The sequence below is a fragment of the Colletotrichum phormii genome (assembly GCF_030913505.1).
Source record: "Colletotrichum phormii strain CBS 102054 chromosome Unknown BDP81scaffold_12, whole genome shotgun sequence".
NCBI lineage: Eukaryota > Fungi > Ascomycota > Sordariomycetes > Glomerellales > Glomerellaceae > Colletotrichum > Colletotrichum phormii.
In genome coordinates, this window is record NW_026851454.1 from 1229176 (window position 1) to 1251973 (window position 22798).

Genomic DNA, 22798 nt, shown 5'->3' on the forward strand with positions numbered 1-22798 from the left:
GGGTCCTTAGAGACAAGAGCAGGAAACAACCACTGGACATCGTGACTTCCTGTCTTGGCTTCTCCATCACCGTCGCTTCCCATCTCGCCAACTGCTGCCTTCCCTCTCTTGCCCATGGCTGGCCATCCGGGTGCTCAGCCTTGGCGATGGGTTTCTCAGCCTTGGCAAACAGACCGCGTCGTCTTATGCTTTTTTCGTCCCTTTTGTTTCCCGCTTTTCTCCCGACAAACACCATCGGTCCACTCACTTTTCACGACAGGGGCCTGTGATGCCCACGTTTCCATGGTTCCCTCGGGCTGCGGACGCCATATCAATCTGAATGCCCGTCTGAAAATGGGCCATCCTGCGGAAGTGGGCTGAAAAGGTGCCCTAAATTGCCTCGGTCGTCATTGGCGCGCAGTACTCCGCATGCTGCATCTAGCTACGATATCCACGGGGAAGAGCTCCCAATGTCATCCGACGAGGACAAGGTCAGCCGCCGCGACCGAGGGCCAAGACAATGAAAGACAAACTCGGGTCGTGGAGACACCCAAAAGAACCTGGGAATGACTGCTCGGAAGCTATAGCTTTGTTGCGTTAGAGGAAAAGTGAACGATCCGCCGAAGAGGGGAACCCGAAAAGTAGAACAATGGATGGCATATCCTGCGCATATTCGACACGACCAACTGGCAGGGATCCAATCCTCCGCATGTGGTCTTCACCAATCTTTCCACCTCCATCGAACCTGCGCATGTTTTCCTCGCAGCTTGCACCATCCTACGCCTGGTGATTCGCCTCTCGTCCTCCCGCCTCCCTAGCATCTCTTCCCCCGCGAGAAGTTCTCCCGCTGCAGAGACTTCCTCGTTTCTCCTCCACGCTTCGATTCGATATCTCATCACCCTGCAGGATTTCATCGGCCAGACTACCGGCTCGGCGGTTTGACTTTCTCACCAGGACACATTCTCTCAAGGTGCTCACTCTTGACCTCTCCCAACGGGTCATACTTCAGCCTGGTCTCCTCGACTGCAAATCCTCTTCCATAAAACACCCAGCCGAGAACCACCCTGTCAATAAGCGCAGCTTGACGCTTTCTGCAGCACCATCCTGTCTTGGAGTTCGCCCGAAAAAAAGTCAACCCTGTCCGCCCATCTCAGCGCAGACAAGGCCCAAGCTCGCTTTCTCCTATTTACTGGCAGCATTCTCAACGTCCAGACTCAGACGTTATGGTTAGGTTCACTCCCGCTGCCGCCGTTGCGGCTCTTCTGAGCACTACATCAGCCTCTCTTGTCGCACGGCAGACGGCTGCTAGCACCACCGCCTCTGCTGGGTCTGATCCCACGGCCATCTCACAGTGTTCCGTCGCCTCGTCTACTCAGTAAGAGCCCTCAGTAGCTTCATCAATATCCTTCATCATCGACTAGCTACTCACACATCATTTACTTCAGAATCTGCAAAGCTGGAACGACAGAGTTCACAGTCGTATCTACCCCGACTGGTTCGCTTCCCAGTTCATACACTGGATGCCACAAGCATGCCACTGACCTGTAAGCTGACTCACTTTGATCTTGGTCACTCAGTCTAACACTATTGTGACCAGGTACTGTTTCTATCCCGATGGCGAGGTTGAAGTCGTGGCCGCCAATGCGCCCGCAGCCACCGCTGTTTCGACGACTGCTGCTGCTGCCGTCACGGGCGCACCAACGGCCGTATCAAACTGCCATCTGCACGGAGTCACGGTGTAAGTGTTTCCATCCTCCCGGCAATGATCCTTACTAACAGAGATCCCAGCTTCTGTATGTGGGGTACTACCGAATACCAGGTCATGACGACGCCTACCAACACTGCCGCCGCCGTGATACCGACAGCCTTCACTGGCTGCCACGCCCACGGCACTGACACTTACTGCCTCGCTCCTAATGGAGATGACATCGAAATTGTTGCCGAGGGGGCCGAGTCGTCCGACCATGACGATACCAGCGGAGAAGAACCCCAGGGAGAGAACTGCCACTTCCACGCCGGTGTCGAGCATTGCGTTGGCGCAGGTGAGAGCGAGAGTAGCGGCACTAGAAGCTGCGAGAAAGTCAACCGCGACTATAACATTCCTCTGCGTGTCGGTCTTCTCTTCGTCATTCTCGTCACTAGTGCTTTCGGAGTCTACTTCCCCATCTTCATGATCAATTGGATGCCCGCCAAGACGCACACAATCTTCCTCATCCTCAAACAATTCGGCACGGGAATCATCATCTCCACCGCCTTCATCCATCTGTATACCCATGCCCAGCTCATGTTTGGTAATGAGTGCCTAGGCAGCCTTGGCTACGAAGGTACCACCTCTGCCATTGTCATGGCTGGTATCTTCCTGTCTTTCTTGGTTGAGTACATTGGAAAGCGCATGGTCATGGCAAAGATGGCCGCTAATCCGGGTGCGATGACCCGTTTCTCTCCAGAGACAGTCACTGTCTTGGTTCTTGAGTGCGGCATCATCTTTCACTCTATCCGTACGTTGCCCTTCCCGAGCATCCCCTCACTGTAGCGCACTAACAAAGGATTGAACAGTCATTGGTATCACCCTTGTCGTGGCTGGTGACACCTTCTTCATCACCCTCTTTGTTGTCATCCTCTTTCACCAAATGTTCGAGGGCATCGCTCTTGGAACTCGCATCGCCCAGCTTGGCCAGCCTACTCCGGCTGAAATGGCAGAGCGCCATACCCCGAGTGCGCCCGCCGAAGTCGAGCAAACCGCCTCCGCTGAGGGTAGCCTGAACTCTCTGAAAACGCCCAGCTTCTCCCTGGTCAAGAAGCTTATCCTCGCTTCTCCCTTTGCCCTCGTCACGCCCATCGGAATGGCAATTGGAATTGGTGTTCTCTCGCAGTTCAATGGAAACGACCGCGACACCATCATCGCCATCGGTACCCTCGACGCGCTTTCCGCTGGTATTCTCGTCTGGGTTGGTGTTGTGGAGATGTGGGCCGAGGACTGGATGCTTCCCGGCGCGGAGCTCCTAACCACTGGCCCAATCGTCACGGCCCTTGCTTTCTTCGGTCTCATCGCCGGCATGATTATCATGAGTGTGCTTGGAAAGTGGGCTTAAGATGTTGACCACCAAGGATAGAAAGAGAAGAATGCTCGATAATGAATGGTGGCGCAGACTCTTGTTACTGCGGCACGTCTAATGCGGAAACGGGAAAAGTTTGTAGATATCGGGCCGGTCCTTTTTCATGATAGATGTTATACCCTAAACGAGTGCAATGACAGTTTGCTTTCCAGTGCCGCCTGAAAACTCCCGTGCCTCCCCGTTCATGAGACCTTGGAGGTAAACCTCACCGATAAGCACATGACTTCCGTCGTCCGCAACAGGCCTGAAGATATAGAACATGTTCGCACCATGAACCAGCCAGACCTTGTCACCTTCGATAGCTTCAGCCGGAGCCAAGCCGACGAGTCCGTTTTCAGTGCGGATCAGTCTCCGGCGGTTGAAGCGACTCATCATGCCCTGGTTGCGATGCCAGTCCTCTTGGCGGTAAATTTCCACCTCGTCACCATATCCCGATCTTGGTTCGATCCCTGCCAGTTCATGGGAAGCTTCCAACACCGTCTGCCCTCCGATCGCATACTTCTCACTGGGGGTCTTCAGCTTATACGTCGGGTAGGACTTTGTTCGAGGCACACTCATCGCATCGAATGCCTCCCAGACCTCCGCCACGACATCAATCTGCATAGCCGTAATCTGCAACCGAGTCTCGTCTAGTATCCTCCACGGCTTCGCATCGACGGAATATCCTTTACTCGCACAGAGAACCTGCTCTCCTGTAGTGACGTCCCTCGAAAGTACCTTTCTCGGAAGGACTCGCCAATCAGGCACCCAGGAGGGTGAATCCGATCACCCGTAGCGGCAGATCTCGAGGACGCTCAGAGGCCAGTAGTCTCTGTCTCCTAACAGACATTTGGCAACGGAGGCGTAGAGTTGCTGAACGGTGAGGGAGTAGTCGACATGGATGCAGAGTTTTTCTCGCGGCCCGTGATCGAGCAGGTTCAAAGGCGCATAGATGCGGTCTCGGGGGTCTGTTGCTTGGAGATCGCGGAATCGTAAGAGGGGGCTGATGAGATTGAACTGCTGGACTATTGAGCTCCTCCCATTCTTTGATTCAATCTGATGGACCTGTTCGACTTTAGAAGAGGCGTTCATCCCATCCGGTGCTGTATCGATTTCGTTGGAAGCTGCCATCCGCGCATAGCTCATCTTGAGATCATGAGCAACCTTCTTCACCCGCGAGAGCGTCGCGTCCACAAACGAGGCATCTGCCCTCCGCTCCCGAAGGCCATCTCGAAGCCAGTGTAGTGCTTGTGTATAGAGTATCGTGACGGGTAAAAAGGCAGTACGATCTAACCACGCCGTACCGGAGAGGAAGACCCCGAGGTCGGTTGGGGCAGTGTACTCCTGTACCGTCCAAACGCGGTTCCAGTACGTAGATTGAAAGACTCTGACGGTTTCCCGGATGGTAGTATATCGGTCTTTCACGTGGCTGGGTAGAAGCTTCGGGGGTTCTTTGCTCTTTTGAGAGACGGCGAGGGCATGCTCGCCGAGTTCGCGGAGGTACGTTAGCCCCGGCCCGAATTCTGGTCCGAGCCATGTTAAGACTAGGTCTGCTAAAGTGTAAATCTCCCGCATGTGTGAGACCTGGTGGCTTCGTTCTGATATATCTGCCTGGTTTATCGAGATTGCGTCGATCCATAGCGGGACAAGCTGTGATGGCATCAGGAAGAGGCGGATGTGCTGGAGCGCGGAGTGGAGGTTCTTCGTGGCGTGGAAGAGGTGGTTGTCGACGTGGAGGGGGATGGTATCGGAGGGATCACCCCAGACGTAGGAGAGTGCTGTGTATTCTGTGGATGAGAGGGGAGTGGTTTCAGTTGTGAGGGTTATTGGGGTTGAGGGGGGTCCTGCGTGGAGGTTGACGAGGCGGATTTCATCTTCTTTGAGGGGGGCGTAGGGGAAGGGTGTGGTTTGAAGAGGTGAAGAGGGTTTGCGGGTGAAGAGGTTGCGGAGAGAGGACTTTTTGGTCTTGGTGAGGAGGGGAAGAGGGGGTGCTTGGGGGTCCAGAGCCAGATTTGAGAAGCTTTCGTCAATATCCTTGGTTCTTGACATTGTAGTCAGTAGCCTTGCTTCGATTGGCTTCGTGCTACTTGGGAGTATTCAGGATAGTATGTGACCTGAAGGTCGGAAAGACAAAAGTGAGGACTTGTAGATGTAAGATTGCCCAATCAGGCAGCAGCGTTGCAGTGCATCCTTCGATGTTGGAAGTGTGGCGTTGTAGTTGTGGCTGGACCCGAGCAAGGGCACAATAGAAAATGGCCGCTCCGCCCTCTCTTTCTTTAACGCAATTATTTATTTGATTCTTTAATATATCTTACCGCTATAATATTTAATAATCCGGTCGAAATAATCAAGGGAAACTTCACGGCCTCAGAGTTTTAGTGCGCGAAATTGTTGAGAATTCAGAACTTGGCAGTTAGTATCGGGATACCGATAACGTCTCTTTAGACAACGCGCTGAATACATAGCGTGAGTTTCACGTCTAAATCGATACGATTCGTAGTCTTCAAGCCTTCGCCACAACAGCCAGCATATGACAATGAGTAAGAATCCCTCTGAAGCCTCATAGCTACCCCATGGCTCATGATTCACAACGCAGATTTCCAGCCTCCCTCTGCCTCGAAGATCTTACCGACCGCCTTGGAGACTACCAAGAGATGACGGTCATGGTATCTCGGCGCTACTAGAGAAACACCAACGGGCATCCCATTCGAGCCCTTGAAGCCTGGAATGTTGACGACGGGAACATGGAGCGCCTACCGCCCTTGTTAGCGATCATCCTTCGGCATACTGACTCCGCGAGAGACTTACCGTCCAGGGGGCGTTGAAAGCAGCACTTCCAGTGCTCGAGGTCCCCTCAGGCGCTTCGTCAACAACACTAGGCACCAACACGGCATCATACTTTCCCAGCATCTTATCAACCTTTGGCCTCGCGATGGCGATGTTGTCGAATGCTTCCAGCTGCTCCGCCCTGCTGATCTTCTTGGTGTTGTCAACATGCGAGATCAGAAACTCGTGCAGTTGGTCCTTGGCAGCGCGGTATTCAGGTAGGAAAGCGGATCTCCCGTCGCTGTGTAACACGGTAGCATGCCACCGAGGTAGTTCCTGAAGCTCGGGAGCAAATTCAATCTCCTCGACCTCAGCTCCGTGAGCCTTGAGAAGTTCCGCTGCTTTCGCCATCGCGGCCTGCGTGCCGGGCCCGGCTTGAGGCCACACCATTGTCTTCAACAGAGCAAACTTGGCGCCCTTGACTGTGAAAGTGTCCTTGGGAGGCTCGTCGTCCTGGAGGTCAAAGACGTCGGCCATCAACTGCAGATCTTCGACGCTACGGGCGAAGAAACCCAGGGTATCTAGGATCAAGGAGTAGATCTTCTGGCCCTCGCGGGTGATGGAGTTCCACGTCGGCTTCAGGGCGTAGATGCCGTTGAAAGATCCTGGGCGGATGGTGCTTCCACCAGTCTGGGTGCCCAAGCCGATTGGCGCTTGGAAGTCGGCGATCGCGGCGCCTGAGCCGGATGAGGAGCCACCGGGCGTCCGGTTCGTGCCGTGCGGGTTCACCGTTTTGGGGCCTTGAACAGTGGCTGCGAATTCAGTCGTCGTTGTTTTGCCTGCGAGTGTCAGATTCACTTTGCCGAGGGTTGAATTGTTAGTATGGACTTACCGAGAAGTAGTGCACCGGCTTGGCGCAGAATGATAATGGACCCTGCATCAACTTTGGGCGCATCTCTGGCGTAGATTGGAGAACCGTGCTGCGTTGGCATATCTGAGTTTCTGTTAGTGCTCCGGTGGAAACCCCGAGAAATGTTCACTAACCCTTGGTGTAGATAACGTCCTTGACCGCGATCGCAACGCCGTGTAGGGGTCCTCGTTTCTCTGGAGGTATCGCGTCCATCTCCTTCGCTTGTGCGATGACCTGCTCGGGATTCAGATGTTCCCAAGCCTTGACGACGGGGTCTCGCTCCTCGATGTGAGACAAGAGCGAGCGCGCATACTGCTCCACAGTCAACTGTCCAGCCCGGATCTTGGCTGACGCCTGGGTTGCCGTAAGTCTGTACGGCTCAACTGCCATTATGGGAGATTATGTCGAGTCCCCTGCAGCTCGATCAAGGTTTAAACGCTTAGGTCTAAGTTGACAACGGCACAAACGCGTGTGCCAAAGCAAGATGCAATGTAGAACAAGAAGGCGGGGTATCTGGCAAGGTGTCGGCTAACAGAGTCAGAGCGCAGCGGTCTGTATCAATAGGCACTATCAGAGTCTCGTTAGTAGTTCTGGTAAGCCAGCTTTTCTGAACTTCAAAAGGCAACTCTCGAGTTCTCTGAAGTTCGCAGAAAGAGGACGAGAAACCAAGTTGTGGCGTTCTCGAGTGTTGGAGTAATCTGGAGGCATTTCGGCTATTTCAGAGACGATTTCCGGTGACTCCAACGGCCGTAAGAGGGGCCATCCTTGTTACTCCAACCCCGCAGGCCGTTATCGTCGGCTTCAGATCCGCCGCCGCGTTTGTTTCCCCCGCAATATTTCCGGCTACGCCTCCAGCAGCAGCGATTGCGACACATCCGATTCGGAACCAATCCACCGAATGAGGCGTTCTTACTCGACTTCTCTGTACAACGCCGGGTCAAAAGTCTGGTCACAGCTGACAGAATTGCACCAAGAGATCCCTCGCCAGGTCCACCTTGTATGTACCCGCGCAATGAGCTCATGATAAGCCGAGAGCGACCCGCTGAATTACGGAACGGATTGCCTTTGTTGGCCATTGTGGATGGCTTCTCCAGTCGTAGCAAGGCAATAATACCAAGTCTGGAGAATACCAAGTGGTTGACGCAATTTTCTGCCGCTCTATACCTACACCATAGTAACTTCTACTACGAGTATTGCTGCTGCAGCTATCATTACTACTGTCTCTGTCACTGACAAGGCTACTCTTCTTTCCTCAGATCCTCTCAAGCACATGTTCGAACAACGCGTAGAGTCTTAGCAAAGGGGTTAGAACTCAATAATTAATTACGGAATCTTCTCGCAAGTTATTGCCCGTTGGCCTCGACATTGCTAGGAATACAGCTAAGCCTCTAACTTCTGAACCTTCTCTCCCAAGTGTAATTCCTCGGCAACGTCAATCCGCGGAGACGGAGGTGCATAAATCTCACCCTCCCTTTCGCCCTCAAAGAACCCATCTCGGCCTTCTTTCGCCAGCCATTCGTATTTGATCGGGGCATTTCCAAAGCCTGGAGGGTACACCTTGGCCTTGAAGAACTGCACCAGCACCACATAAAGGATGGCTGATGTAAAGAACGTCAACACCCAGCCCATCATGTACATGTACTTGGCCGACTGGTTGACTCTTTGAGGCTGGTATTGCCCGACGAGGCCTGGCAAGCCCATTGCCGTGCCGCCAATCCAGGCGAAGACCCCGACCCAGTTGACTCCAGACTTGAACCAGTAGAGGCCTCCTTTGGAGCCATTGTACAGTGATGGCACATGGATGTTGCCTTTTCGAACCAAAATGTAGTCGAAGATAATGATCTGATGAACGTCAGCTACCCTTTTCAGGACTTGCTAGTGGGCTTATTACTTACGGCGCAGAGAGGGGCCATGAAGATGTTGTAACTTCCAAGGAATGAGATGAAAGCAGAGGCATTGGCAATAAGCTTCCACGGCAAGACGACGATACCGAGGATAGCACAGATGATCTGGCCTCGACGAATCGTCAAGTATCTAGGAAATAACCCGGTCATGTCAGCGCCAAAAGGAAGTGAATTCGCGCCAAAGTTCGTTGCCAGCACACTAAGAATGAAGCTGAACGACACAAAGAAAACACCAGCGCGGGCCGTAGGATTCCAATAGTGGTCAAGGATAGCATCGAGAAGATCCCACAGGTTCCAGTAAGCCTTGCCCCAGGCGCCTTGCAACGATGTCGTTGACGCTAAGCCGAGGAAGAAGACAAGAATCTTGGCAAAAAAGACACAGGCCCCCTGGAGCCAGCCGGCATCGCGTGGTTCTTTGCAGTAACGCGCGAGATCGGGTTGGTTCACAAGCATCGGCGAAAGGGACCCCATGATGACGTTGACACCGCTCATGATAGCCCATCCGACCGGGGTCTTTGTGGCTGCCGATGCGCCAGCAACAGATGCAGCGCCAATGTTTGAGATGCCGGTTCCGTAAGCCATACACCAGCCGAAGAGTCCGAAGCAGGCAAATGGCATGATGAAGCCTTTCACAGTGTAGATGTAATGAATATGAGTCGGGTGTACCCAAGTCTGCGATTGTTGTTAGAGACAAGTCTCATCAAAGGGCAGCAAACGACTCACGAATGGGAACTCAACCAGCCAAAGAAGGAAGAATGCCAAGAGCTGCTTTGAAGTGACATCGGCACCGGCAGGAAGCATATTGGGCCAGTTGTCCCAGCTGTTCCCAAAGATACAGCGGAAGCAGACGGACAACAGGTTCGCGCCGTAGTACGTCTGGATTCCATACCAAATGATGCAAACGATTGCGCGGATGAAGATGAAGAAGTATGAGCCGTACATGCCCATCACCGACCGCGCAAGAACAGGACTTGAATAAAGGTCAGCAGATGCCATAAGACGTTGAAGGTCTTCAACGCACTATCCAAGATGGTACATCACGCCTGGTCTTGCCATACCAGTAACGATGATGGCGGAGATGAGTGAGCCAAGTACGCATGATACGAAGGCTTGTTGCCATGTCTAATGATGTCAGCGCATCGGCTTGAAGAAACTTCACTAGGTCAACTTACCAAACCCACAGCGATGAGCGAAGAGGCGACGTTCCACCCGGTTGTCCCAAACATGTTTGAGAACCAATACAATGGCAAGTTGTACCATGTCCATGTTCTTTGTTCTGGCGGCGTCGGTTCGAGGTCCTTGTTCGACCATCTAGAGTCTCCGACTTGGGTTCGTCCTTCATGAGCCTCAGGAGCCTTGATCCATTCCCTGAAGGCGTCTTTCGATTGAAAGGGCGCGGTCATCTCGCTTTTCGTTGGCATACGGACGCGCACCATGGTTGCTCGAGTCTTTGTTGGTATGGCGACAATGTCCGAACCTCACCAAACATCAAAACGATGAGTTCGATGGAAACCAGCAACTGGATGTTTCCTTTCCACATGGTCACAGTGGTTTCGTTCATATTAGAAACCCCGTGTCCGCGCCTCAGCTCTGTTGCAACCCCGACACGCCTGATTGCAGTCCCTATTCGTCGGCGACTTTCCAACCGACAAACATCTCGTCGCCACGCGAGTCCATGGTAAGCTTGCACTACGGGACGATAAGACATTGACATGTCATATGAGGAGAGCGGTGCTTGGCATGTTGATGGATGGGCCGGGGACCTGGTCTCGGGGGTGATCCACCAAGATAAGGCGGTGGCCGGCCGTTGGTCTTATCTACGGTGGACGTCCGAATAGGTATCCCAATCCGGCAAAGACGTGGTCATCGGTAGGGCACTACCGACATTGACGTATCGCTCGAGGTCGAATGGAGGGTATGTTGCTAGAGGAGAGATTCCCAGCTGCTTTGTGCTTATTTCCGTGGACGAGCCAACAATAGTGAGAGTCACGAATGCGTTTCTGAATGATACGGGGATGCGTACGAGTATAGGGTAGCACGTGGGTAGATATGAGTTTGAGTTGAAGAACAACCAGATCATGACGCTTACCATCATCGCAAAACCAAAGCTTTGGGTCAAGAGCTCATGACGAGTAGGCCACGTGCTATCTGTGGGGTCCTATTTCTCAATCCTCCGATGTTCCCAACGATGTATACGTCTCATACTTTTGTCTGTATGAGTGCATCCAATAATACTCCCGGTTGACGTTGCGGAGGATCCTTGCAGGTGTTGTCCCGATCCATTCTAAATCGGCTCAAAGCCTTCCTACTTCTCGTTCTCACGGCAGTTCTCACCCATACATACACGCCGAGTCAGGAGAATACTCGAAATGACTGCCCACGTTCGGGCTGGAAACATGCGAGATGAGACATCCCCCGTCGACCTGGTTGACAGCGCGTCGGCAATCTTCAACGCGGAGGGCCCCGTGAGCCCCCGCACCGCTCCACCGGCCACGTTGCCGCAGACACGGAAGTCGAGGGTAGCCTTGGCTTGCAAGCGATGCAAGAGAAGAAAGCAACGTGCAAGTTGTCAAACTCGAAATCTAGATCATCTATGTTCAGTTGCTGATACGAGTCAAAATGGTAGTGTAACGGCGCACATCCGAGTTGCAGGTCTTGCGAGAAGTCTAATTCGGCGTGCATCTACGAGCGAGCACTGAGACCACACTATCCTGGGGGCAAATCACTGCAAGTTTTTCACTTCGCGCTCTTCAACTTTGAATCTTACAGCATGCCCAGATATATCAGCGCACTAGAGGAAAGAATCGCATTCCTCGAAGCACGTTTGCCAGATTTTGCCGAAGACCACTTCGCGGTGACATCTTCCGCAGCAACACCTCCGGAACCCAAGACGAGAGGTTCGCGGAGAGACTCAAGAGACTCACCTTCGGACGATGAGCCATCATCATTAGTTGATGGCGTTGCCTACCTGTCGTTATGCGCATCTGGCACAATAGACACCGCCCCAGAGCCCTTTTACCTAGGGTCGAGCTCCGGCGCCACGATTGCGCGGATGATTCAGTCTTTCATCTTTCACAGCTCGGGTAATAAAGCTGGAGTTGATGTTATGGCAACGAGTCAAACTGTACCGTCATCTTCGATGCACTCGCGAGGGAATCCTTCGGTATCCTCTAGCCCGGAGGAGCCCCAGTCTGAGTTCCCGTTCCCCGAGCAGGCGAAGATGCTCTTCGATGTCTTCTTTGATCGGCTTCATACGCGATGGCCTATCCTGGATCGTAAGCTGTATACAAAGCTATTCGAAAAGCAGTATGACCAAGGAGCGCTTACGATCCAGAATCGAAGCATTATGCACCTGGTGTACGCCATTTCGGCAAAATTCCTGCAGTTGATGAAGAAGCCTTGCTACGTGGACCCTCAGGTGAGGGGTTCCCCCATGGAAAACTTGCATTCACAGAGCTAACATAGACACTGTTAGAAACACCTCATGGCTGCCATCGAGCCGATGGATTATATCCTGGAACAACACAACCTAGCCACCGTCCAGCTTCTCCTTCTGCTCGCAGTTCATGGGACGAGAAGTCCCTACGGTGCCGGCGCATGGTCTCAGGTGCGGTACGCTGTTACGCTCTGCATAGAACTAGGTCTCCATCGAAAGCAGTCAGGCACCTCTACTCACAATCCACGCGATCTCGAGATTCGAAGGCGCGTCTTCTGGTCTTGTTACTGTTTGGACCGCATGACGAGTGTAGTGCTTGGACGGACTTTCGCCATCGCCGACAGAGACATCAACGTGGAGGTAAGTGATGCGAGTGACTGATGTAGATTACAGTTCTTGCTGACAGTCAATCAGATGCCAAGTGACCATTTGGAGTTTTGGGATTTGACAGCTCTAAATCACCCGTCAAGCACATCAGAACTGCCCTGGTCAAACATGAAACCGTTCATCCACATTATCAAGCTCCGGAGAATACAATCCAAGATCCACCGCCGAGTATACCGAGTTGATAAAGACGTCTTCTCAGGTTCCTTGGAAGAACGAGTTAAACTCGATTCCAAAATGGGAGAAGTCAGGGCCGAGCTCGATGAGTGGGCGAGAACAGTCCCTCATCCGCCAAAAGACGCTGGAAGCATAAGTTGGATGTATGATCCGGAAAGCGCATATCACGACTCTAGAGATTTCTTCGATCTGTAAGTTTGCATCATTTCTTCTACATCATATTGTTGAAAACTAACAGAGAACATAGGCAATACCACAAGTCAGTTTTATCGCTCTTTACCGTACTCCTCCCCACTCTCAAAACCTCCGACTCGCGGTTCATCACCACCGCCCGGTCCGCCGCCCGCGTCTGCACGGCATACAAGCGTCTCAACCAGCAAAAGACGCTCAGCTACACCATGATGGCACTCCACTCGTGCTTTATCGCCGGGCTAACACTGGTATACTGCCTATGGCGGGACCGCTCTCTCTTCTCGTACGACACGCTCGAAGCTACGAGAGCATGTTCTCAGTCTTTGACCATCTTTGGCGAGAAGTTTCATGGCGCGATTAAGTACCGCGATATCTTTGATGCTCTCTCGGGGAGCCTGTTAAAGACAATTGTTGATCCGACAACGGGCCCAGACGAAGGATCAAAGTCGCTCGATGTGGACTTGGGAGTGAATCCGGGGGTGTATCCGGCGATGGCGCCCGCAAGGACTTCTGGGAGCTTGGCCATGGAACGGAGCAGTGGGGTCGAGGAAAAGCCAACCGTTACTCATGCGATCTCTGATGCCGTGAAAGAGGCGTTTATGGAGGTGGACGAAGAAGCACCGGGCGGTTGGCAGGGTTGGAGGATGTTTAACGAAATGGTGCAGCCCGATCTCGCCTGTGAATCTGGAAAGGCCCAGAAAAATGATTACGAAGGAGACCGGCCGGACGGCAAGTGGAATAGTCTTAGGCATGAGCTGGGCTTCACGGAGGAGCTTCAACTAGGGATAGATCAGGACGTCATGGAATCAGACTGGGATTTCGAGGGGTATGGAAAAGTGAGCTGAAGACAACTTTCAATGAGGGAACTTCAAAAGCTATTCGCGCCGGTTTATTGCGAAATGGTAGATCGCAAATAATTTGTTGGGTCGGTTGTATCTTTATGTAACTCAGAGACGGTGCAAGTACAAACAGCATGGCACTGAACGTCTAGGCGGCGCCGATGAGAGTCGAACACTTAAAAAGGTACTAGTCCAGTCCCATTTACTTCAATCCTGTAGTCACGCTTCCGGTCTGGAAGGCACTGATTGGAGGTCTTCTTAAAAACTTGAGATCCTTTTAACCTGACTAAGTCTTGTCCTAGGCCCTATTAAACATAATGTAGAGTGGCTGGTCTTGGCCTCTGGGGCGCCGTGTCCATGTAGTAATCTCATCTGAATACACGTGAAGAGAGCAGAGGTTTACAAGACTTGCTTGGGAGACAGGATTTTAACATGGAGTTTTGGGAAGACCAAAAGCCTTCCGCAACGGATTCCGCATACGCTAAACCAAATCATGGATACGTCCTCTTCAATCTGGAAGTGGATCTTTTGCCTCCCCGTTTCCGGCTACGGCCACTTGATGACTTTCTTACCGGCTTCTTTAACAAGACCTTCTTCGAACAAGCCTGGCTTGACGGGCAAGGACCGGTTGCTAGTCATCTCGGTCCCCACCAATGTTGATTCAAGAGCCCTATTTGTGTGAGCAAAGACAACAACTGATTAGTCATCATTGAATAGGTCGGTTAGCTCAGTTGGTTAGAGCGTGGTACTAATATTTCATCAGAAATGCTGAGTAATGCCAAGGCCGGGAGTTCAAGCCTCCCACTGATCATTCTTTTGCTTTTCTCGCCATATTTTCTTATTTTTAGGGTTGCCCGATCCTAGTGTCATCATTTTCTTCTCTTTTTTTAGAGGACTTTGGAGTACTTCAGGCCGTGGGGACAGTTGGGGGGGGGGGGGGGGGGGGGGTTGTGAAGCGAATCTGGAGACAACATTGAGTTCAGTGAGTGAAGGGAGCGAACAGCGTTAAAGAAGCTTTCATGAAACATCACAATACAAACATCTTATCGACAACTCCCATTCCCTCATGCCAACTGGCCCTTCTTGTACGGATACTTCGCCTTGAACGCCTCTGCAATCTCAGTCCTCGTAGCCACCCAAACGCCCTCCTTCTTCGCAATATAATCCACAAAGTCCCTCAACGCAGCCAATCTTCCTGGACGTCCAACAATGCGACAGTGCAACCCAATTGTCATCATCTTGGGCATCCCCTCCTGTCCCTCCTCGTATAACACATCAAATGCGTTCTTCAAATGTGTATAGAACCCCTGCGGATCGCGGAACCCAGACCCTGTGACGTGGAACTTAAAGTCATTACAGTCATAGCTGTACGGCACCATCAGACACCCCTTTGGATCAGCCTTCTCCCGCTCCGTAGGTAGATCAATCCAGTACGGCACATCGTCGGCGTATGTATCACTCGCCCACACTAAATCCTCCCCCATCTCCTCATACACCTGCGGCACAAGTGTCCTCGAATGCGGCGAGTTACGACCGTAGTACCACCCCTTGGGCGCATATCCCGTCAGACTCTTGAGCGAAGTGATACACTTGCGGATATATTCCTTCTCCGTCTCGATCGGCACATCGTGGTAATCGATCCAGCGGTAGGCGTGCGAGGCGACGTCGTGGCCCTCCTCCACGCACCGCGTCGCAACCTCGGGCTGCTCTTCGACAGCCTGGGCAACGGCGTAGAGGGTGAACTTCATCTTGCGGGAGTTGAAGAGGCGGAAGAGGCGCCAGAAGCCTGCGCGGGAGCCGTATTCGTATTCTGACTCGACGCTGTAGTTGCGCTCGTTGTACTTTGCGGGGCCCATGGGGTTCTCGCGGAGGTTGGTTTCTGAGACCCCGTCGCCAGCTAGGACTGAGCGTTCGCCGCCCTGGTGTGGGAGTAGGTCAGTACAGCCGTGCTTCAATAGGTTTGTTCTTCTTCGTTTCCAGAGGGGCCGGGGGGGCTGTAAAGACGAACCTCTTCATAGTTGATGACGAAGGAGACTGCGATTTTGGCGTCGTTGGGCCATGGACAGGCGAGGCCTTTCTCGCCATGGCCCTTGAAATCGCGGGCGTAGCCGTAGTCTGGATGGGCGTGGTAGGCTTCAGGCATGATGAAGGATTGATGGCTTGTTGGTCAGGTAAGACAACTGGAGCTTTGTTGTTCAGTAATGCGCCCAGAAGCAGTCAACGGAGGAAACACAGAGTGTAGATAACAGGCAGCACCTCGTATACGTCGCGAAGACACTCCCCGACTTGACATAGAAATAGTAGTACCAAGACTGCGATCGGCCAGAATCAACCGGCCAACCCCCCATCGGGCGACGCAGCCCGCCCTTCGTCGCGCATTATCATGGCTATCTACACCAGACAGCAATGCGCACACCCTTCTCTCCCCTATCGGATCCGATGTCTTCATCATCCAACTCATTGCAGCGTGCAGCGCGTTATCACGTTGCCGTCGCACACACATCTCGGGGTCTGGAGGGGCAAGGATACAAGCTGTTGGAGGCGTTACATTTAACAGGGGGGTGGCCCCCATCGGATGACATCGAACCGTTGGAGTATTTCGGAGATTTTCGTCGACCCAGGGGTGGTGATAAGGCGCGGGGTTTTCCACGGGGTATCGTTGGTAGTGGGGGGCATGGTCTTGATAACAAGATGCATCGAGGGGCATGAGGGGATGCATGTTGATGTAATGCCCAGGCCTATCTCTGACCGGAGTCTTGACCGGGAATAGCTTGGACGGGAGCTCAGCATTGAGTTGCGGGATGAGAGTCAGGCTGGCTTCCGCTGCTCCGCGATGCGATGCTCGGCAAGTTAATCGGACATCCGCGTTCTAAGAAACTCTCTGAGAAACCTTGAGTTTACTGTAAAGCAAGGAATTTGTTCAACACGGTTCTTTGTGTGAGATCGAACATGCCTCAATTGTATTGAATGCCGCTGATGCTATGCTTGACCACTGCCATGTCCTTTTGAAATCATGCTGTATGCAAATGTATCTTCGTCAACCTTTCCGCGTCCTAGTTCTCGTCGACCTTCTCACGATTCCTAGTCGGAGCATCCCCCGACACCCCTTTCGGACCCTCCGAAGCCTCCTCAGACGGCACCGCTTTCTTCGCCTTCAACCCCGTATTCCCAACCCCAAGCGTCAACACCAAGCTCAACCCAGTGCAAATAACATAGTAAACAAAGATATAATGCAACCCCTTCATATACGCTTCCAAAATCACTGCCTTCTCCGCATCCGAGAACCCCTTCTGGTCCAAGGTATACGTCGACGAAGTAAGCTCCGCAATCACCGCATCGGAAACAAATTCTTTTCCGTGAAGATCCCGCCGCAGCGTGTTGGATAGTATCACACCCGACACCACGAGCCCGAACGCGCCGCCGATGGTACGAATGAAGTTCCGCAACCCCGTCGTGACGGCGCGGTCTTCAGAGCGGGAGTTGGCATACATGCCCACCAGCGTAGGCTGCAGCGTCAACCCGATCCCCGCGCCTACAATAATCAAGATCGGAATCAACTTTCCTAATGCCGTATCCCGATCAAAAAGAATAGTGAGACCGTTTCCCAGCGTCCAGAGGAAGAAGCCCGCGAGGATACAGGGCATATACCGTCCCACTCGCAGCATATACTGCCCCGAAAGAATAGACAGCGCCGAAGTCGTGATGATGACGGGTAGAATAAGCGCTCCTGAAACGAGCGGCTCGTAGTTCAGTATAGACTGGAAGTAGATCGGCAGATAAAACAAATTCCCAAAATACGCCTGGCCCATGAGGAACGTCTGCCCAAATAACGCACTGCAATGTGGTGCTTGGTACAAGCGCAAAGGCATGATAGGCAGCTTCGCCAGCTTCCACTCGTAGAGCACGAACAAAACCGCAAGCACGGCGCCAACAACGACGCCGGCGACGACAAACGGTGAAGACCAGGGGTACGTCACGCCGCCTCCGGATAGCGGGACGAGGAGCAGCAGCGTCGAGGCCATGTTGAGCGCGATGCCGCCGTAGTCAATTTTTTTGACCTTTTCGCCGTAATTACCCGGGCGGTGCTTTAGCGGGAGACAGAAGAGAATTGTGACGGCGGCTGGGGCGCTGATGATAGGGACCATCCAGAAGACCCATCGCCAGGTTGATTCCTGGACGACTGCGCCGCCGACGAAGGGGCCGACGCCGTTTGCGAGGGCGAGGACGGCGCCGAGAACGCCTGGTATGAGCGTCAGTTCTCAGATATCCGTAGAAGGGGATCACTTCGGATCCAAGCTTCAACTTACCCTGGTATTTCCCCCGATTCTCCAGGGTCGTGATATCGCTCACAATAATCATGACGATACTATTAATCCCACCACCACCAATACCAGCAACAGCCCGAAACGCAAAAAGCTGCTCCTTCGTCTTCGAAAACCCACAGAGAACATCCCCAACAGCCATGAGCACAAGACAAATCATCAGCAGATTCTTCCTCCCAAAAATATCCGATAGCCGCCCGTTGATGAGCTGAAAGGCCGTCGAAGCAATCAGAAAGGACGTCCCGATCCACGAGGTGGCCGTGCCGGTGTCGAGGTCCTCCGCGATGGCCGGGACGGCGGTCGAGACGCTGGTCTGGTCGATAAAGGAGACGAAGAGGCAGACGGAGAGGGCGGAGAAGGCGAGGAGCATGCGTCTGCGGGACATTGTGTTGCGTTGGCCGCCTATGCTTTCCGCGTCGGTGTCGTCTTTGGGTTGTGGGCGGTGCCCGGCTGGGGATGGGAGGTTGGTGGCATCTTCGTCGCTGGAGGGTGAAACTGAGCGTAGGACCTGTTGTGATGCTGGCGCAGGATGGGTCGGCTTGGCTTCGGTGATGGGTGCATCTTTCTTCATCTTGACAACCTCAACCTGAACCTCTTGGTTGTAAGATTCCCAGAAAAAGGGCTTGGCTCAGGGAACAGTCCAAGACTTGTTGACAAAGTAGCAAATCTAGATGAATCTCGCAGGGTTCGGTGTCGAATCGCCGGTTCTCATTGCCCCGGGATGATCTGGGGTTGGCATCGGACACACCCGATGAAAATGGCTTGCTTGCCGGGAGTCCATTGCGTCAATTGCAATTGAGCCGTTCACCAGAATCCTCAACGACTCTCCCATTCTGGCTCAAACGTGGGCGATCCACCATGGATATGTCGGCATTGGGACAGCGCGAGGATTGGTGGCCGTCGTCGCCGATCGCACGTCCGACTTTCTTTGTCGGCACGTTTTGTGCCGATACGCATCCGCAATGTTCGCTGTGGTTTGTTTCTGAAAGACGTCCCAGTCTTCCAGGTCCCGGGTGCCCTCCCGGGTTTGCGACGGGCTTATGTGGGCCAGTGTAGGGCCATCACCAGCTCGGACAATACCTTTGTGATGATGTCGATACAAACTAAAATCTGCTGAAAGCGAGGATTACCTTAGGTTGGTGATTGTGACTGACCAGCAAGGAGCGGAAGCCGATGCGGCTTTTATCGGCATGGGTGTCAGAGAGAATGGACCAGGATCAATGGCGCTAGCGAAGCTGTCGATGACGGGATGCTACATCTTTGAATTTAACACTGTCGTCGCATCTACCTTATTTCGACCTGTCATGATGCCTTCAGAACTCTAACTGTGTCTGCTTTGAACGCATCTTTTGCGAGTCATGTCGAAGCTGCTCACGCCCTTGGCCATAGGGCCTCTCCAGCTCTCCAATAGACTAGCACTGGCGCCATTGACAAGGTACCGCGCAGACGATGAATGGACTCCAACTCCAATGATGGAGGGTTAGCACACATTTCCCGTCGTCTTTCAACTCGTTCACTGTCTGACGCTTCACAACAGAGTATTACGCCCAGAGGGGCTGCGTACCGGGGACTCTGCTCATCTCCGAGGGAACCCTTATCTCATACCGCACCGCCGGGCGTCGAAACGTCCCTGGCATCTGGAACGACGCGCACATCGCAGGCTGGAAGAAGGTCACGGAAGCCGTGCATGCCAAGGGCTCCTTCATCTACTGTCAACTCTGGCACCTCGGTCGCGGCGGCAGAGCCGACGTACTAGAATCTCTTGGATTACATCTCGAATCCTCGAGCGCGGTGCCTGTTGCTGAAGGCGCTGCCACCCCTGTAGAAATGAGCGAACGTGACATCATGCAAGTCATCGAGGACTACGCGACAGCCGCGCGCAACGCTCTCAAGGCCGGCTTCGACGGCGTGGAGATCCACGGAGCCAACGGGTACCTTCCAGACCAGTTTCTCCAGGACACCTGCAACAAGCGAACCGACGGTTGGGGCGGCAGCGTCGAGAAGCGCGCGCGATTTCATCTCGAGGTGACGAAAGCTGTCATCAATGCCATCGGCGCCGATAGGACGGCCGTCCGTCTGAGTCCGTACAGCGATTTCCAGGGCATGCTCATGGACGACCCGGACCCGACGTTTGAGCACTTGGTTGAGCAACTGAAGCCTTTAGGGCTCGCTTATCTCCATCTGATCGAAGCGCGGATCAGCGGTAATGATGACACCGATTGCGGCGGACAACGGACGGTGCGCTGGTTGATTGAGCGTTGGCAGAATACGAGCCCAGTCTTGCTTGCTGGCGGGTTGAATGCCAGTTCTGCAAAGACAGCTGTGGACGAAATATATGAAAAGTACGATGTCGTCGTGGTCTTTGGGCGGTACTTCATCTCGAATCCCGATCTCGTCTTCCGCATCAAGGAGGGTATCGAGCTGGACAAGTACGAACGAACGTACTTCTACACCCCAAAGCTGCCAATTGGATACATCGACTATCCTTTCTGCCCCCAGTTCCAGTTGGCGGCCAATAGTTGACGCTGCGATATGGCTTGAGGCAGACACAGCAGGTGTGAATAGAATATGAACTGGGTATCTTTGCCTAGATATGAATAAACGTGAAATATTTGTACAAATTACATTGCTCCATCAAAGAGCTGTCATATCTCGTCCACATTAATCGTACACAATGCAGACGCCCTCCAGTACTGTCTCCGTAGAGGACGTCAGTCCCGGATGACTAGGTTTATGGCGTCTGAGACCGACTTGGGTCTTCATCGTCACTCATTCTTCGCTTACGGTCCCGAGTCGGTGCTGCGAGCCAAGCCTGTTCCTCGTTCGCAGTAGCAGGCTCTTGCTGGAACGATTCTTCAAGCTATCGTCATCACTGAGCCCTGAACCGTCGCTCCTTGCTGATCGAAGTTCGAAGGAGCTGGCTACTCTTCTAAGCTTGTCTTTGAGCATGCGCAACGAGCCTCGCTTTTTGAGGGCAACGGGTTGCGGTGTGGTATCAAGGACAGACAGGGCGTTGCCAAGCGACTGGCTTCGAGCGTGACCTGTTTGATGGGCCGTGGCTATCGGGTCTAATTCCAGTGGCTTTGACGACAGGACAGACACGGACGCTGCGCGACGAACATGTTTTTTGGGATAGAACATGCTCAGACTTGATTTGGATCTTTGAGGCTGAGATGATAATGACGAGACTGTCGTAGTCGTGCCCAAGTTGGCATGGGTTATCGCGGGGTTCGGACGCTGTTGCGCAGCTTGCAAGAAGAGGTTCGGCTGGCTTTTCGTCTGCTGAGTGGCTAACCTCTGATTAGGAACCATAGCTTTCCCTGAAGTATTCCTCGCTATGGGACTTCCGAGTGTAGTCCTGCGGCTGCCAGATGTTGACAGCCCATTCGTGTTCGCTGTCGGCGTTGACTTTGTGCGGGCATGTGTTCGTTGCCGGTCAGGGCCTGTCGAAATCTTGAACTCTCGCTGTGAAGGTAGCGGCTCCTCGCCGATTTCGACCGCGGCAGGTGTGTTGTCGATCTCGAATCGTCTCCCCGGGCGCCGTTTGGCTCGTAGTTTCTTGAGATACTCCTCCGAGGTCACTTCGCGGAAGTTCATTTCGGCTGCGGCTCGTTCGGCTCGTCGTTTTGCTTGCCTGTGAAGGTGGGCAGCCTCTTCTGAAGACAAAGCCATCGTGAGGGTCGGACGGTAGGATGTCGGGTTATAGGATATCTACGTCGGGGTGAGTCGTGGCCTCCGCAGGCTGCGTCCAGGGGGCTGTCGAGGTCGTGCTGCAGGGTATCATGAACTGGTGATGTTTCTTTCTTTGTTGTGTCGAAGCCCTCGGTTTCGAAAAAAGCGATCTTGTTTTTTGCGTCTCCAACCCTCCCGTCCGTGTTAAGCGGCCGTTTTCTGGAGCGTGACAGATATCACCACCATTTACTCGAGGCTGGGCGCATTCCAGAGGTAAGAACTGCGAGTGGATCTGGAGTGGAATGTCTCGCTTCGAGGCACGCAGACCTGGCGGGGGTGGCCGGCACGGTCAGTACGTTGCAGGAGGTGAACGTGAGAAGTAGAGCTTTTCTAAAGCCTGAAACTCGTAATCGGCCGTCTCTGTTCGTCTAGGAATCGTACGAAGAGGGTTCGCTTCTCGCCGCTAGGGAATGCGCAAGCCTCCCGAAAAGGAATTTTACCTGCGACGCCGTGGTGCTGGGGTGTCCTCCCCGTGTGCCTCCGAGCGAGCCGCGCCGATAAGATCCTAAAAAAGAGGTGGTGCCCTGCAGGTCAGAGAAGGAAATTGCAATGTGCCATGTCGACGCAGCGAGGCATGCAAACGTTTGGAGTTCAAACAGGTGCTGAAAAGGTGCTTCGAAGATCTGTCTGCGTGTGTTTGCAGCTGTGTCCAGGGCAACGTCGAGAAAGTCGATTATTGAAGATGGGATGGCCCTGGTAGAAACGAGGAGCTTGGGGCAGGCTGATGATGGTGGGCATTACCTTGGTGGACTGGCACCGCTTTACATGCATAGCTGGGTTTATGGTCATATCGGGTATTGGCATGGTCCTCGGCACAACGATCCCAGCCCATAACTCGATGATTCACCAACACCAACGACATCGCAAACGAGGTGTTCAGGGTGATGAAGGGCGGGGCCACATCTCATCCGCCATAGTCAGTTCTTCGTCATAGTAGGTGCGAAAGGGCAAGGTCAGTTTGACGGCGTGCTACTTCCACCGGCGCTAGACTGATGGCACCAAGTGCGAACAGAAGATATTTGTAATGTTTTTTCCAATTTGTTTGGCATGCCTTTCTATATG

At 53.3% G+C, this 22798-nt stretch overlaps 9 protein-coding genes and 1 non-coding gene across 10 annotated transcripts; 4 read left to right on the forward strand and 6 right to left on the reverse strand.

Moving 5' to 3' along the window:
* Positions 1–1202: 1202 nt before the first annotated feature.
* On the forward strand, positions 1203–3071 carry BDP81DRAFT_322157 (ZIP zinc transporter; the record flags this gene model as incomplete). The annotated part of the gene is made up of 5 exons (XM_060584676.1): positions 1203–1354; positions 1425–1523; positions 1577–1717; positions 1768–2477; positions 2536–3071. The coding sequence occupies 5 exons, from the start codon at positions 1203–1205 to the stop codon at positions 3069–3071; spliced, it is 1638 nt and encodes a 545-aa protein (XP_060444422.1).
* Positions 3072–3130: 59 nt separating this feature from the next.
* Positions 3131–3779, reverse strand: BDP81DRAFT_42149 (uncharacterized protein). Its single transcript, XM_060589917.1, has one exon. It carries the CDS (start codon positions 3696–3698, stop codon positions 3216–3218), a length of 483 nt encoding a protein of 160 aa, XP_060444423.1. The 5' UTR covers positions 3699–3779; the 3' UTR covers positions 3131–3215.
* On the reverse strand, positions 3780–5337 carry BDP81DRAFT_42131 (heterokaryon incompatibility protein-domain-containing protein). The gene has a single exon (XM_060589908.1). The coding sequence runs from the start codon at positions 5121–5123 to the stop codon at positions 3861–3863; it is 1263 nt and encodes a 420-aa protein (XP_060444424.1). The 5' UTR covers positions 5124–5337; the 3' UTR covers positions 3780–3860.
* Positions 5338–5454: 117 nt separating this feature from the next.
* BDP81DRAFT_482026 (amidase signature domain-containing protein) lies at positions 5455–10057 on the reverse strand (the record flags this gene model as incomplete). The annotated part of the gene is made up of 9 exons (XM_060594985.1): positions 5455–5827; positions 5883–6679; positions 6733–6834; positions 6885–7133; positions 8217–8592; positions 8646–9326; positions 9378–9624; positions 9676–9776; positions 9827–10057. 9 exons carry the CDS (start codon positions 10055–10057, stop codon positions 5660–5662), a joined length of 2952 nt encoding a protein of 983 aa, XP_060444425.1. The 3' UTR covers positions 5455–5659.
* Positions 10058–11023: 966 nt separating this feature from the next.
* BDP81DRAFT_462003 (fungal-specific transcription factor domain-containing protein) lies at positions 11024–13901 on the forward strand (the record flags this gene model as incomplete). The annotated part of the gene is made up of 6 exons (XM_060593849.1): positions 11024–11166; positions 11433–12072; positions 12130–12450; positions 12505–12842; positions 12899–13521; positions 13867–13901. The coding sequence occupies 6 exons, from the start codon at positions 11024–11026 to the stop codon at positions 13899–13901; spliced, it is 2100 nt and encodes a 699-aa protein (XP_060444426.1).
* Positions 13902–14398: 497 nt separating this feature from the next.
* Positions 14399–14493, forward strand: BDP81DRAFT_t194. The gene has a single exon. It is a non-coding gene; the product is annotated as a tRNA-Ile (tRNA).
* Positions 14494–14746: 253 nt separating this feature from the next.
* Positions 14747–15825, reverse strand: BDP81DRAFT_461992 (polysaccharide deacetylase; the record flags this gene model as incomplete). The annotated part of the gene is made up of 2 exons (XM_060593848.1): positions 14747–15601; positions 15691–15825. The coding sequence occupies 2 exons, from the start codon at positions 15823–15825 to the stop codon at positions 14747–14749; spliced, it is 990 nt and encodes a 329-aa protein (XP_060444427.1).
* Positions 15826–16735: 910 nt separating this feature from the next.
* On the reverse strand, positions 16736–18575 carry BDP81DRAFT_321326 (major facilitator superfamily transporter; the record flags this gene model as incomplete). Its single annotated transcript, XM_060584602.1, has 2 exons — positions 16736–17922; positions 17990–18575. The coding sequence occupies 2 exons, from the start codon at positions 18573–18575 to the stop codon at positions 16736–16738; spliced, it is 1773 nt and encodes a 590-aa protein (XP_060444428.1).
* Positions 18576–19250: 675 nt separating this feature from the next.
* BDP81DRAFT_376637 (NADH:flavin oxidoreductase/NADH oxidase) lies at positions 19251–20527 on the forward strand (the record flags this gene model as incomplete). Its single annotated transcript, XM_060586751.1, has 2 exons — positions 19251–19483; positions 19542–20527. Exons 1-2 carry the CDS (start codon positions 19363–19365, stop codon positions 20525–20527), a joined length of 1107 nt encoding a protein of 368 aa, XP_060444429.1. The 5' UTR covers positions 19251–19362.
* Positions 20528–20650: 123 nt separating this feature from the next.
* BDP81DRAFT_42220 (uncharacterized protein) lies at positions 20651–22002 on the reverse strand. Its single transcript, XM_060589970.1, has one exon. It carries the CDS (start codon positions 21674–21676, stop codon positions 20774–20776), a length of 903 nt encoding a protein of 300 aa, XP_060444430.1. The 5' UTR covers positions 21677–22002; the 3' UTR covers positions 20651–20773.
* Positions 22003–22798: the final 796 nt, after the last annotated feature.

What these genes read in the sequence shown, in the direction of transcription:
- BDP81DRAFT_42149 (XM_060589917.1), bottom strand. Translation starts at nt 3,698, where the DNA reads ATGCAGATTGATGTCGTGGCGGAGGTCTGGGAGGCATTCGATGCGATG.
- BDP81DRAFT_42131 (XM_060589908.1), bottom strand. Translation starts at nt 5,123, where the DNA reads ATGTCAAGAACCAAGGATATTGACGAAAGCTTCTCAAATCTGGCTCTG.
- BDP81DRAFT_42220 (XM_060589970.1), bottom strand. Translation starts at nt 21,676, where the DNA reads ATGGCTTTGTCTTCAGAAGAGGCTGCCCACCTTCACAGGCAAGCAAAA.